The 11,223-nt window shown below is 48.8% G+C and overlaps 1 protein-coding gene across 3 annotated transcripts; it reads left to right on the top strand.

The window, feature by feature from the left end:
* Nucleotides 1-1,463: 1,463 nt before the first annotated feature.
* LOC309524782 (uncharacterized protein) lies at nt 1,464-9,659 on the top strand. Of its 3 annotated transcripts, none has more exons than XM_082209821.1 (4): nt 1,464-1,855; nt 2,744-2,813; nt 4,407-4,533; nt 7,012-9,659. In XM_082209821.1, the coding sequence occupies exons 1-4, from the start codon at nt 1,617-1,619 to the stop codon at nt 8,439-8,441; spliced, it is 1,866 nt and encodes a 621-aa protein (XP_082065947.1). In that variant the 5' UTR covers nt 1,464-1,616; the 3' UTR covers nt 8,442-9,659. The 3 variants fall into 3 exon arrangements, with proteins under 3 accessions (XP_082065947.1, XP_082065946.1, XP_082065948.1); XM_082209820.1 differs by having other exon boundaries at nt 1,465-1,855; nt 2,729-2,813; XM_082209822.1 differs by lacking the exons at nt 1,464-1,855; nt 2,744-2,813 and adding an exon at nt 6,689-6,786 and having other exon boundaries at nt 4,412-4,774.
* The last annotated feature ends 1,564 nt before the right edge of the window (nt 9,660-11,223 follow it).

Here is an 11,223-nt window from a genome sequence, read left to right as displayed (position 1 = left end):
AAGAACAATTTCAGGTTAAGAACGGACCTCCGGAACGAATTAAGTTCTTAACCCAAGGTACCACTGTATATATTTTTAAGTATGAATGCTTTGTTTAGCTTGCTAATGCGGATATAAAATACTATATTTAGGGAGGTTGGTCTGCCGTAGTTGAAACAAAATAAAAAAATTCCTTCCAGTAGCACCTTAGAGACCAACTAAGTTAGTTATTGGTATGAGTTTTCGTGTGCATGCACACTTCTTCAGATACCAAGTGTGCATGCACACGAAAGCTCATACCATTAACAAACTTAGTTGGTCTCTAAAGTGCTACTGGAAGGAATATACAGTATTTAGGGAATGTGCTTGCTTTTCTTGTGCTTTAAGTATTGATAACTTTTTAAAACTGCTCCTATGAGTGGCTTCTGAGCATAATTTGCTAAATATTCACTGGGCAATTTGCAGAATGGCCACAGGTTCCCCATCTGTGATGTCACCACATCAGGATTCATAGAAGTCAAGGTGATTTTAAGCAGAGGTTGGATAGCCACCTGTCGTGGATGCTTTAGCTGAGATTCCTGCATTGGGGCCCCCAATGGACTAGATGACCCATGGATCCCTTCCAGCTCTAAGATTCTATGATTTTGGTGCCTTGGAATAGGAGCAACAAACTGATTATTCAAATACTGTCCCCAGTCTTGCTCCACCCTGAAGGCACACAAAAGAAATTTGTATCAAGTTCTGGGGAGAAATTTGCCCATACTGTAGTCTTACTCATAAGGGCAGAGGAAGGAATATTTTCAAGATTTTTTAAAAAGAGGCTTTTCACACTTTAATGTTACAGTCCTGTTTTTTAATTGTGTTTCTCAGTGATTCTCAACAGCAAAGCCCTTCACTTGAAACAAAACTTCAGAGGAACGCTTGTAGTAAAACATTTAAAAGATATTAAAGGATAGTGATTATTGGGAAAGGCAGCGGGAGGAGCAACTTTAGGAAAATAAGAAATTGCCTTCGACTCTCCCAGTCCCATTTAGATGCCCAGGCTCTGCGTAATTTGAGGAACATTGCAACAACGGTGTGATTTGGGGTTGCTGGCTTGCTTTACTTCGGAAGCCCCCCTGTGTTCTGACAAGGGGTGATCAGACCTCACCCAGGGACTACGGCGCTCATTCCCACGTTACAAAGTCACGTGCCCTTACCCTTGCTTTGCCTGCTGCTGTAGCGACCTTACTTTACAAGCCTTAGCTGCGTTCTTGGGCAATCTCCGCCTTTGCAGGAGAGCAGCGCCCGGCTATGGCGCTTTCCCCCTCTACGCGGCTCAGTTCGCAACCCTACCTTCCTTCCCCACGCGCGTGCAGTTGCGTGTATAGAAAACGGGTGGCGCCACCCTCCCGCGTGGTAATTTGACATCTGTTTTATATATATATAACGTGTCGGGGGGCGCTGCTGTGCCTTGCAACTCCCCCAGACCCCGCGCAGAGGTTGCTGTTTTGTTTTGTTTTAATCCCCCTTCCTGCCTGCCTACTTTTTATTTTTTCTCTCTCTCTGCAGCGACTGTTGTAGCGGGGTTTGCTTTTCTGCCGGCACAGGAAGGGGCTGGAAGTAGCTGGGGAAGAAGGAGGGCGGCGAGGGGTCGCATGGGACGCAGCGATCGGAAATCGACTTTTTCTTTGACTTTATTATTGGCCAGGGAAAGCCCCCTTCGCCTGAGGCGCCCAGTAGCTGATCGGCGCCTGCAGAGGGAGAGAAACCTTTCGGGTCTCCGCCCACTCCTGCGCGCCCGACCGAAGTGGAGACTGCGTGCCCACCTACTCCCTGGACTCAGCCCCCCAAGAGGGGAGCCAGCGATTAACTCCGGAACAGCCGGACACTCTAGGTAACTGTGGTGTGGGGCAGGACGGGGTCTCCGTCCCCTTTTCCTCCTGCTACGTTGCTGGGGAATGTCAGGTCAGCTGACAATGGGTAATGATCTGAGAGCCATACGAGAGAGTTGTTTTGTTTTGTTTTCTGCACACTTGTGTAATCCTTTCCCACGTGTTCCTCAAAAGGGACGGAAGGCGGCGTATGTAAAGGCTTTTTAACACAGGCTATGTTCACCTGCGTGGTGTTCCCCATATTTTCCCCAGTGAGACCCAATGCCCCCTCCTCTGGCCCAGTGGTTGCTATTTATTAATTTGATTTTTAATTGATTTAAGAATATTGCTTTTAAAATGCTGTGTTACTTTTATTGTTAACTGCTCTGAGCCCGGCTTTGGCTGGGGAGGGCGGGATATAAATAAAATATTATTATTATTATTCGATTTGCAGTTTCTTAACCCTAACAATCAGCCTAATGCAGATATTTGTATTTGAAGATTACACACTCCAGCCGGGCAAAGACTCTCAAAGAGGTTACAAAGCAGAGCCTGCCAGAAGGGGGCGGGTATGGCCTCCGGAGAGTCGGAGGGGGGGTCCAGAATTCCCCACTGCACCCCAAGATCTAAGGTTCCCATCCCTGAAACAGGCCTTTATAAAACACTCAAGTATCTTGCTGGAAAGGAGCTTGGGAAGTTGCCTAAATATTTGTCTATCTAGCAGCTGGCGCAGTGATGCCTACTCTGTCTGGCAGCAGGTCTCCAGCAGAGGCCTCTACCCCATCACCTGTTTCCTGGTCCTTTTCAAACTGGAAATGCCAGTGACTTGAACCTGGGAATATCCGTTCTTAAAATGAACCCTTTTGCTGTTTTTCTTTTTTTCTTTTATATCACAGTCTGCCACGTATCCGCCTGCCATCTTCTGCCCCAACCCGGTGCATTCTGCTGAAAGAAGGAATGACTACAGCAGAACCAACTCAGGTAGGGGGGGGGAGATGTTCAAATAATTTATTTTAGTAGAGGCAATTTCAAGAAGGTTTCTGAGCCATCATGCCCTTGGAGCAAGAAAAGTGGGCATCTCAAGAGTTGGGATTTGAGTACCATGACGGGGAACATTGATCAGTCCTCTGGGGCACAATCTAGTTGGGTTGGTTGGTTGGTTTGAATGCAGTAGTAGTTTCGTGTGCTTCTCATTCATTCAGAAAATATGTAGATGGGGGGTGGGAAGCCTTTGGCCCTTTAAATCCCATCAGCCCCAACCAGCATGGTCAGAGTTGATGAGAGTCCAACAACGTATTGAGGACCAAAGTTCCCCCACTTCTGAAGTATAGGGTTGTGGTCTTAGACATGTTGCCATATGCAGATGATACCCAGCTCTACATCTCTTTTAAAACAGAACCAGTGAAGGTCCTGTGTGACTGTCTGGAGGTGGTTGGAGGGTGGATGGCAGCTAACAGATTAAGGTTGAATCCTGACAAGACAGAAGTACTGTTTTGGGGGGACAGGGTATGGGCAGGTATGGAGGACTCCCTGGTCCTGAATGGGCTAACTGTGCCCCTGAAAGACCAGGTGCACAGCCTGGGAGTCATTTTGGACTCACAGCTGTCCATGGAGGCACAGGTCAATTCTGTATCCAGGGCAGCTGTTTACCAGCTCCACCTGGTACGCAGGCTGAGACCCTACCTGCCCCCAGACTGTCTTGCCAGAGTGGTGCATGCTCTGGTTATCTCCCGCTTGGACTACTGCAATGTGCTCTACATGGGGCTACCTTTGAAGGTGACCCGGAAACTACAACTAATCCAGAATGCAGCAGCTAGACTGGTGACTGGGAGTGGCCGCCAAGACCATATAACACCAGTCCTGAAAGACCTACATTGGCTCCCAGTACATTTCCGAGCACAATTCAAAGTGTTGGCATTGACCTTTAAAGCCCAAACTCGGCCCTCCAGCTGTTTTGGGACTACAACTCCCATCATCCCTAGCTAACAGGACCAGTAGTCAGGGATGATGGGAATTGTAGTCCCAAAACAACTGAAGGGCCGAGTTTGGGGGTGCCTGCCCTAAACGGCCTCGTCCCCAGTATACCTGAAGGAGCGTCTCCACCCCCATCGTTCAACCCGGACACTGAGGTCCAGCTCCGAGGACCTTCTGGCAGTTCCCTCGCTGTGGGATGAGAGGTTACAGGGAACCAGGTAGAGGGCCTTCTCAGTGGTGGTGCCTGCCCTGTGGAACGCCCTCCCATCAGATGTCAAGGAAATAAACAACTATCTGACTTTTAGAAGACATCTGAAGGTAGCCCTGTGTTGGGAAGTTTTAAATGTTTGATGTTTTATTCTGTTCTTAATCTGTTGGAAGCCACCCAGAGTGGCTGGGGAAACCCAGCCGCATGGGCGGGGTATAAATAATAAATTATTATTATTATATTTCTAACATCTTTTCATGGCACAGGAGTTTAGGATTTGTGTTAGTGTGGAACAGACAGAGGCCTGGGCACAGGAAGGCTACGCCCTGCAGCCATCCTAGTGTGACTCGTTAATACAGCAGGCAGTGAGCTTAGGAGTCTTGTTGTTTTAGGAGCTGGGCACACCTGAGGAGGAAGACGGAGAAGGGGAGAAAACAGTGCACCTGTCTCACCCTGACCAAGCATCCCCCACGAATGATACTCTAATGGGGGAAGAAGAGGACTGTGCAGCATCCCCAGGTAAAAAGTCCCAGCGACTTCTGTCTTTCTGTGAGCCACTGCATCACCTTTGGCTTTGCTGCACTAGGACCTCCCTCAAACTCTTTAGTTCTGGGTTTCTCCCGGCCATGACGGTCCTCTGAAGTAGCTCAAGCGCTCCGGACAGATTGCCTGCACTTTGTCCCATGTGGCAGTCAGATGCAGATCTAAGGGACACCAGAGATTGGACATCCTTTCTTGGAGATCAAGAAATGCACGCTAGGTAATATCATTTTCAGTTGCTATTTTTAAACTTCCGGGGTTTGGCTTTGTTGTCATTGTGTGTCAGCCTTTTGAAACATGCACACAATGACTGGAAGAGAAAGTTTTACTTTAGGACAGGGGTTCTCAAACTGTGGTCCGCAGGCTACCAGAGATCTGTGAGTTTCACTCTGGTGGTCTGCGACGTGTCTGTGGTTTCGTGGTTGAAGATGGGAGGTGGACATCCACTCACTCTGGCTGGGGCTGATGGGAATTGGAGTCCACTCATAACCGGAGGACTACGGGTTCTCCATCCCTGGGCAAACAGGAAGGATTTAACTGGAGCTCTGGCAGAGAAGAGGTGTCAGGTATATATATTCCTGTGCACAAATCGTTGCATCCAACTGAATAACTGCGTGTAGAACGACTTCTCTGACCAAATTTCTTTTCTCTCTTCTACCCACTTGCTCCCAGATCTTCTATGGGAGTTCCCCCATCCCTCCCACAGCAGATGTGGGAATGGTCCACGGGTGTTTGGAGTTGAGATGCACTTGAGGAAGTTGTTCTGCACATGCAAGGACTTAGCTGAATTCACGTGCAGCCTCTCAGAAAAGAATTCTGGTATTTACCTGACAGGAGATTCTGTCTATCAAAAACAGGATCTCCAAGTTCTGCTGGGGGTGCCCAACCAGAAGGAGAAGAAACGGCCTGGGGCAGGGGTCTGCAACCCGCGGCTCTGGAGCCGCATGTGGCTCTTTTACACCTTTGCCGCGGCTCCGGGACGGATACTAGCGAGGGGAGGAGGCGCATTGTGCGCCCCGACACTCCCCACTGTGGCGGGCGCTATACTGGATGTGACGTTGCATGGGGGCAGTGTGTGCGTTAGTCACGCACCGTCCCAACGTCACCTTCCCGCCCGCTGTCAGATCGGAGGGCAGCGGCGCGCATGCTTTAAATGTTGCAATGGTTTTGTGGCTCCCAGTTGTTGTTTTTCTTCGGAAACGGGTCCAAGTGGCTCTTTTTGTCTTAAAGGTTGCAGACCCCTGGCCTGGGGTCTTTATCTCCAGTACTCAGAGGAAGCCAGGAGCCCAAGTGATAGCGATGGTTCGGATGGAGACCACAGCTGGGAATCCCAGGCAGTCCTTCTGAGCTCTCCTTGCCCAATCCCATCTTGCCCAGGTCAGGAGCTCATGGAGCAAGCAGTGGGTTCCTGGAGGCTTTTGGGCTTTGTTTTGCTTTGCTTATTTTGCAATATTTATATGCCGTTCGAATAGAATAGTATAAAATATTCATTTTTAAAAAGATAAAACAGACTTAAATAACAGCACACATAATAAAACTACCCAAATAGGAGTAAAAATCAAGTGATTCTGTGAAAACTGCACGTTTGGGTGGGCTTGCCAAAACAAGAGAGTTTGTAGCAGGCATCCAAAACAAGGCCTTACATCTAACACAGCGCTAAGTTACCTGCGCCATCTGTGCAAGATGCTGTTGGACTACAACTCCCATCATTCCTGATGATTAGACATGCACGCTGGGGCTGACAGGAGCTGTAGAGTCCAGCAAGATCTGGAGGGACATGGGTTTGTCATGTCTGACTTCTAGAATCAGGCTTTTGGAGTCCATGCCATTCCGGCCGCTGTGGTAATGGGAGCCATTTTGTGCTTTACAATATGATATGATAATCTTTATTGTCATTGTCCCATACAGAACAATGAAATTGAAAATCTACATCAGACATTCAGAAACCAACAAGCCTGCTATCCCAGCTACCCCAGCCTAGTTAACCCCTAAAAACTCTGATACCCCATAATTAAACACAATATACTCCCATAGAGACTATCTTACACTGCGTTTAAAACCAAAATCACATTTGAATAGAAACTGTTTCTCAGGCAGCTAGTCCTAGTCTTTATAACCCTGTACCTTCTTCCAGAAGGCAAAAGCTGAAAGAGATCATTTCCGGGGAGCGCACTATCCTGCACTATCTCTGCAGCTTTCTTATGGCACCTGGAAGCATAGATTTGATCCAAGGTAGGGAGAGTGCACACAATTATTCTCTCCGCAGTCTTTACAACCTTGGACAGCATTGTTTTTTCCCTGACCGTGCAGCTCCCAAACCACACACAGAGACCATAAGTTAATACACACTCAACAGTACAATGGTAAAATGCCATCAACAGGTCCTTTGAGAGATTATTTTTTCTGGAGGATCCTCCGGAATCTGTGAATGACACATTCATGTGGGTTTCTTTTCAGAGAGTGAGAACAAGGAAGAGTACCCAGAGACTGTGAGGTCTCGCATGGCCTTGTCTGGAGCCTGTAGAAGGAGGGGGTCCTCTGGTGCTAAGAAGTGGGAATCCCACGAGAAGCGAGATGAAAGCTTCCTCAGAGAGAGCTGGGCTTGCCCTTCTCCCTGTATGGAGGTTCTTGGGGGCACTCAGGACTGTGCAACCCCCCAGGGGCTCAGCAACCATCACAAGGAGCGTGGGAAGATCCTTAAGGCCCGGCTCCCCAACCTCATTAGCCGCCAGAGACTTCACGGGAGCATGAAGCTCCACCGCTGTGCCGACTGCGGGAGAGGCTTTGGCCTCCTCTCGAACCTCATCCGCCACCAGAGGACCCACGTTGGGGGGAAGCCCTACAAATGCCCCGACTGCGGGAAAGAATTTGGCCACAGCTCGGCCCTCATCACTCACCGGCGCATCCACACCGGGGAGAAGCCGTACGTGTGCAACGAATGCGGGAAAAGCTTCAACGTGGTGTCAAACCTTCTGCGCCACCAGAGGAGCCACACGGGAGAGAAGCCGTACCAGTGCCCCGACTGCGGGCGCTGCTGCAGCCAGAGGTCTCACCTGGTCACTCACCTGCGCCTCCACACTGGGGAGAGGCCTTACCGGTGCCTGGAGTGTGGGAAAAGCTTCAACGTCAGCTCCGACCTTATCAAACATCGGAGAATCCACACGGGCGAGAAGCCTTATGAGTGCCGCTACTGCGGGAAGCGCTTCAGCGGCAGCTCAAACCTCATCACGCACCAGAGGCTCCACACGGGCGAGAAGCCCTACGTCTGCCCAGAGTGCGGCAAAAGCTTCCCCATCAGCTCCAAGCTCATCGCTCACCAGAGAATCCACACAGTGGAGAAACCCTATGACGGCGCCGACTGGGGGAAGAGTTTCCCTGAAAGGCCTCGCCTGGCCAGGCGCCAGCAGAGCCCGTACCTCCGAGAGAAACGCTTCAAGTGTGGCGACTGTGGGAAGAGTTTCACCACCAGCTCCTACCTTATCACTCACCAGCGCACCCACACGGGGGAGACCCCTTACATCTGCGGGGACTGTGGGAAAAGCTTCGCCGTCATCTCCAACCTTGCCAGACACCAGAGAATCCACACAGGAGAGAAGCCCTACCAGTGCCCGGACTGCGGGAGGAGCTACAGCCAACGGGCCCACTTGACGACGCACCTCAGAGTCCACACGGGAGAGAAGCCTTACGTCTGCGCCGACTGTGGGAAGAGCTTCAACGTCAACTCGTCCCTCACAAAACACCGGAGAATCCACACAGGCGAAAAGCCCTACATGTGCCCTGACTGTGGGAAAACGTTCAGCCAGAGCTCCAATGTCATCACGCATCGAAAGCTCCACCATGGAGAGAGCCTCCTCGGTGGCCCCATGAGGATCCTTCAGATCAAATAGAACTTCCCATCTCTACCTAGTGACTGGTGCCTCTCTGTGTGGGATGTGAAACACAGAGCAGTCAAATACAACATTCCTAGAGTGGACATAAAGAGAGGGTGTCTGGACCAGCCAGTCAGAACTTCCTGTTTCCACCTGGGCTGGGACAAACTTCCTTTACATGTGACCAGAGGTGGGCGTGACCTCACCTTTGCAAGTAACAAAATAGCACAGGGGAGGCAGCCATCTCTCTCTCTGACTCCATTCGTTGAAGAAGCAACTCTTGAATGGTCTTCTTAAATTTGAAGGTTCATTATTGTTCCACAAGATGTGTATTTCTTTAAAGGCCAGAGCAAATAACGTGACCTGGTTTTAAAGCCAGGGCGATAATTAATTTGGCTGTCAGCGACCAGCAAGTAGTCTATATAAGAAATAAGAAAACTGCCAAAGAAATGTGGGACAGTCTTGCAGCAGTACATATTAGAAAAAAGTCAGCGTCTGCATTGACATTTTTCAAATAGCTGTACCAGACGAAGTTGCAGCCTGGTGGTGATTTGGTGGCACACTTGAGACGTCTAAAGGCGATACGCGGCAAATTGATTCGAAGGGACATGGAGATACCTGATATTCAGTATGTATTTATCATTCTTTGTTCCCTTAATGAGGACTTTGATGGTGTAGCTAGCCAGATATCTGCTGTTCCACGAGCACAATTAACTGTGGAAGGGGTAACGGCAAGATTAATGGGTGAGTTGGACAGAAGGGAGGCTTGCGCGATAAGCACTCCTATGTCCAGAAATAATGAGGAATGCCATATGCAAACTTGTGGTGATACAACTGCATTTAAAGCTGCCAAGAGTTGTTGGTTCTGCAATAATCAAGGACATTTTGCAAAGGACTGCATATCCAAAAGAAAGCAAAGTACTCCTAAGTCTGTTTCTGTTCGTCAATCACAGTCGTCAGCCGAGCAGCCAACATCGTATCATAAAGACAGAAAGGAGCCGCGAGCTTTTCATGCTCAGACAACATATCATAAAAGAATTAAAGGTGCCAAGTGGAATAGCTAACAGCAACATCTTCTTAGTCTGAGATTCAATCTTGGCTTCCAGCCAAGAGAGATCAAAGGAACTATCTCCTTATGGGATAGATTCCAGGTGTATATATTTTGTAACTTAAGTCTGCCTTCTGGGATCCATCTGTGAACAGAATGTGAGTAAACTATTTTATACTTTTATACAAGACTGTGTCGTGTCTAATCTTTTTAAGAGGGAATAAAGGGGAAATTACCAGGAAACTTATTTTAGAGGCTTATACAAGCCTGGCAAACGTTATCCGCTGTACAAGTTTAAAAAGGGAATGATACTCTGCTAAATTATAGAACTTGTTAACACAAGTTGGGAAGGATATAATTAAACACTATATCCTCTCCTGCCTCCCTGAACATTCCCACACTCTGGGGGTCTGGCTGCCTTTGAGGAACTTGACAGTCTTTTCTTGCCTTGTCTTGACTTTGGAAAACGTCCTGTGGAAATGCATGAAGCCTTCCCAAATGTGCCCAGTCGCTTGTTCCTCACTGAGTTTGAGATACGATTAGGCGCTCAGGTGGAGTAAATAAACACCTGCAAACTCGCATTTCATCACCAACCAGAACCTCCAGCTGAACAGAGTCCTTTTGTGTGGGATCTGCTTTAGCCAACCTGTTTTGCTCAGTATATATCAAGGAATCATGACAGGCTGGATCCTTGGATCCCCTGGCGACTTCAAGGAAGGCTTTCCCCCCAAATCATTTTGTCTTTCTAATCAGAAGAGAATCCACTATTGAGAATGACCTCTCTCTGCTCTGGTGACATGTGGGGAAATGTTCAAACATCATACGTGATACTGGTGACTCTCTTACGCATTCCCACAAAGGAGAAGTTATCTTTAAGGCTTCTGACAGAAAGTGCTGCTGCACCTTTGACCATCCCCAGTTGTCATTTCAGGGAATTAGGATGCGCAGCTGACCCTGAACATCTGGTAGGGCTCTTTGGATATGAAGCATAGCCCTTGGCTGATCTGGTAACTGGAAGAGAAAAAGACTCTTCAGTAAAAATGGCTTCCTTGATTTTATGCCTCCAACCTGTTTGCTAGAATTCGAGAGGACAGAGATCTCAGAAAACATTTTCGGGTGAGGGAGTAAATGGGGAAAGTCTTGACTTCGGTGCCTGTCATATGACAATAAAAGGATGCTTTTGTTAGTTACAGTGGTGCCCCGCAAGACGAACGCCTCGCGAGACGAAAAACTCGCAAGACGAAAGGTTTTTTCGTTTTTGAGTTGCTTCGCAAGACGAATTTCCCTATGGGCTTGCTTCGCAAAACAAAGCTTGCCCCCGCACCCCAGACCTCTTTTGAAGCAAGGGGCGGCGGGGAGAAGATCACTTCTCCCTGTTGCCAGCCCCGCAATCTCCAGGGACAGAGGGGAAGGCGCGCGCACGCCTTCCCCTCTGTCCCTGGACCCCTTTTGAACCAAGGGGCGGCAACGGGGAGAAGGGATCTTCTCCCCTCCGCCCCTTGCTTCAAAAGAGGGGACAGAGGGGAAGGCACACGCGCGCCTTCCCCTCTGTCCCCGGACAGTCTCCATAGGAACGCATTGATTGATTTTCAATGCATTCCTATGGGAAACCGTGCTTCGCAAGACGAAAAACTCGCAAGAAGAAAAAACTTGTGGAACGAATTAATTTCGTCTTGCGAGGCACCACTGTATTCTGTACTTTCTTAACTAGCACTGATGGTTGCCGAACTACTATTGTCACTGCGTTGCTCA

This window comes from Podarcis vaucheri (assembly GCF_965113315.1).
Source record: "Podarcis vaucheri genome assembly, chromosome: 2".
Lineage (NCBI taxonomy): Eukaryota > Metazoa > Chordata > Lepidosauria > Squamata > Lacertidae > Podarcis > Podarcis vaucheri.
This window is presented reverse-complemented; position numbering and strand designations above follow the sequence as displayed.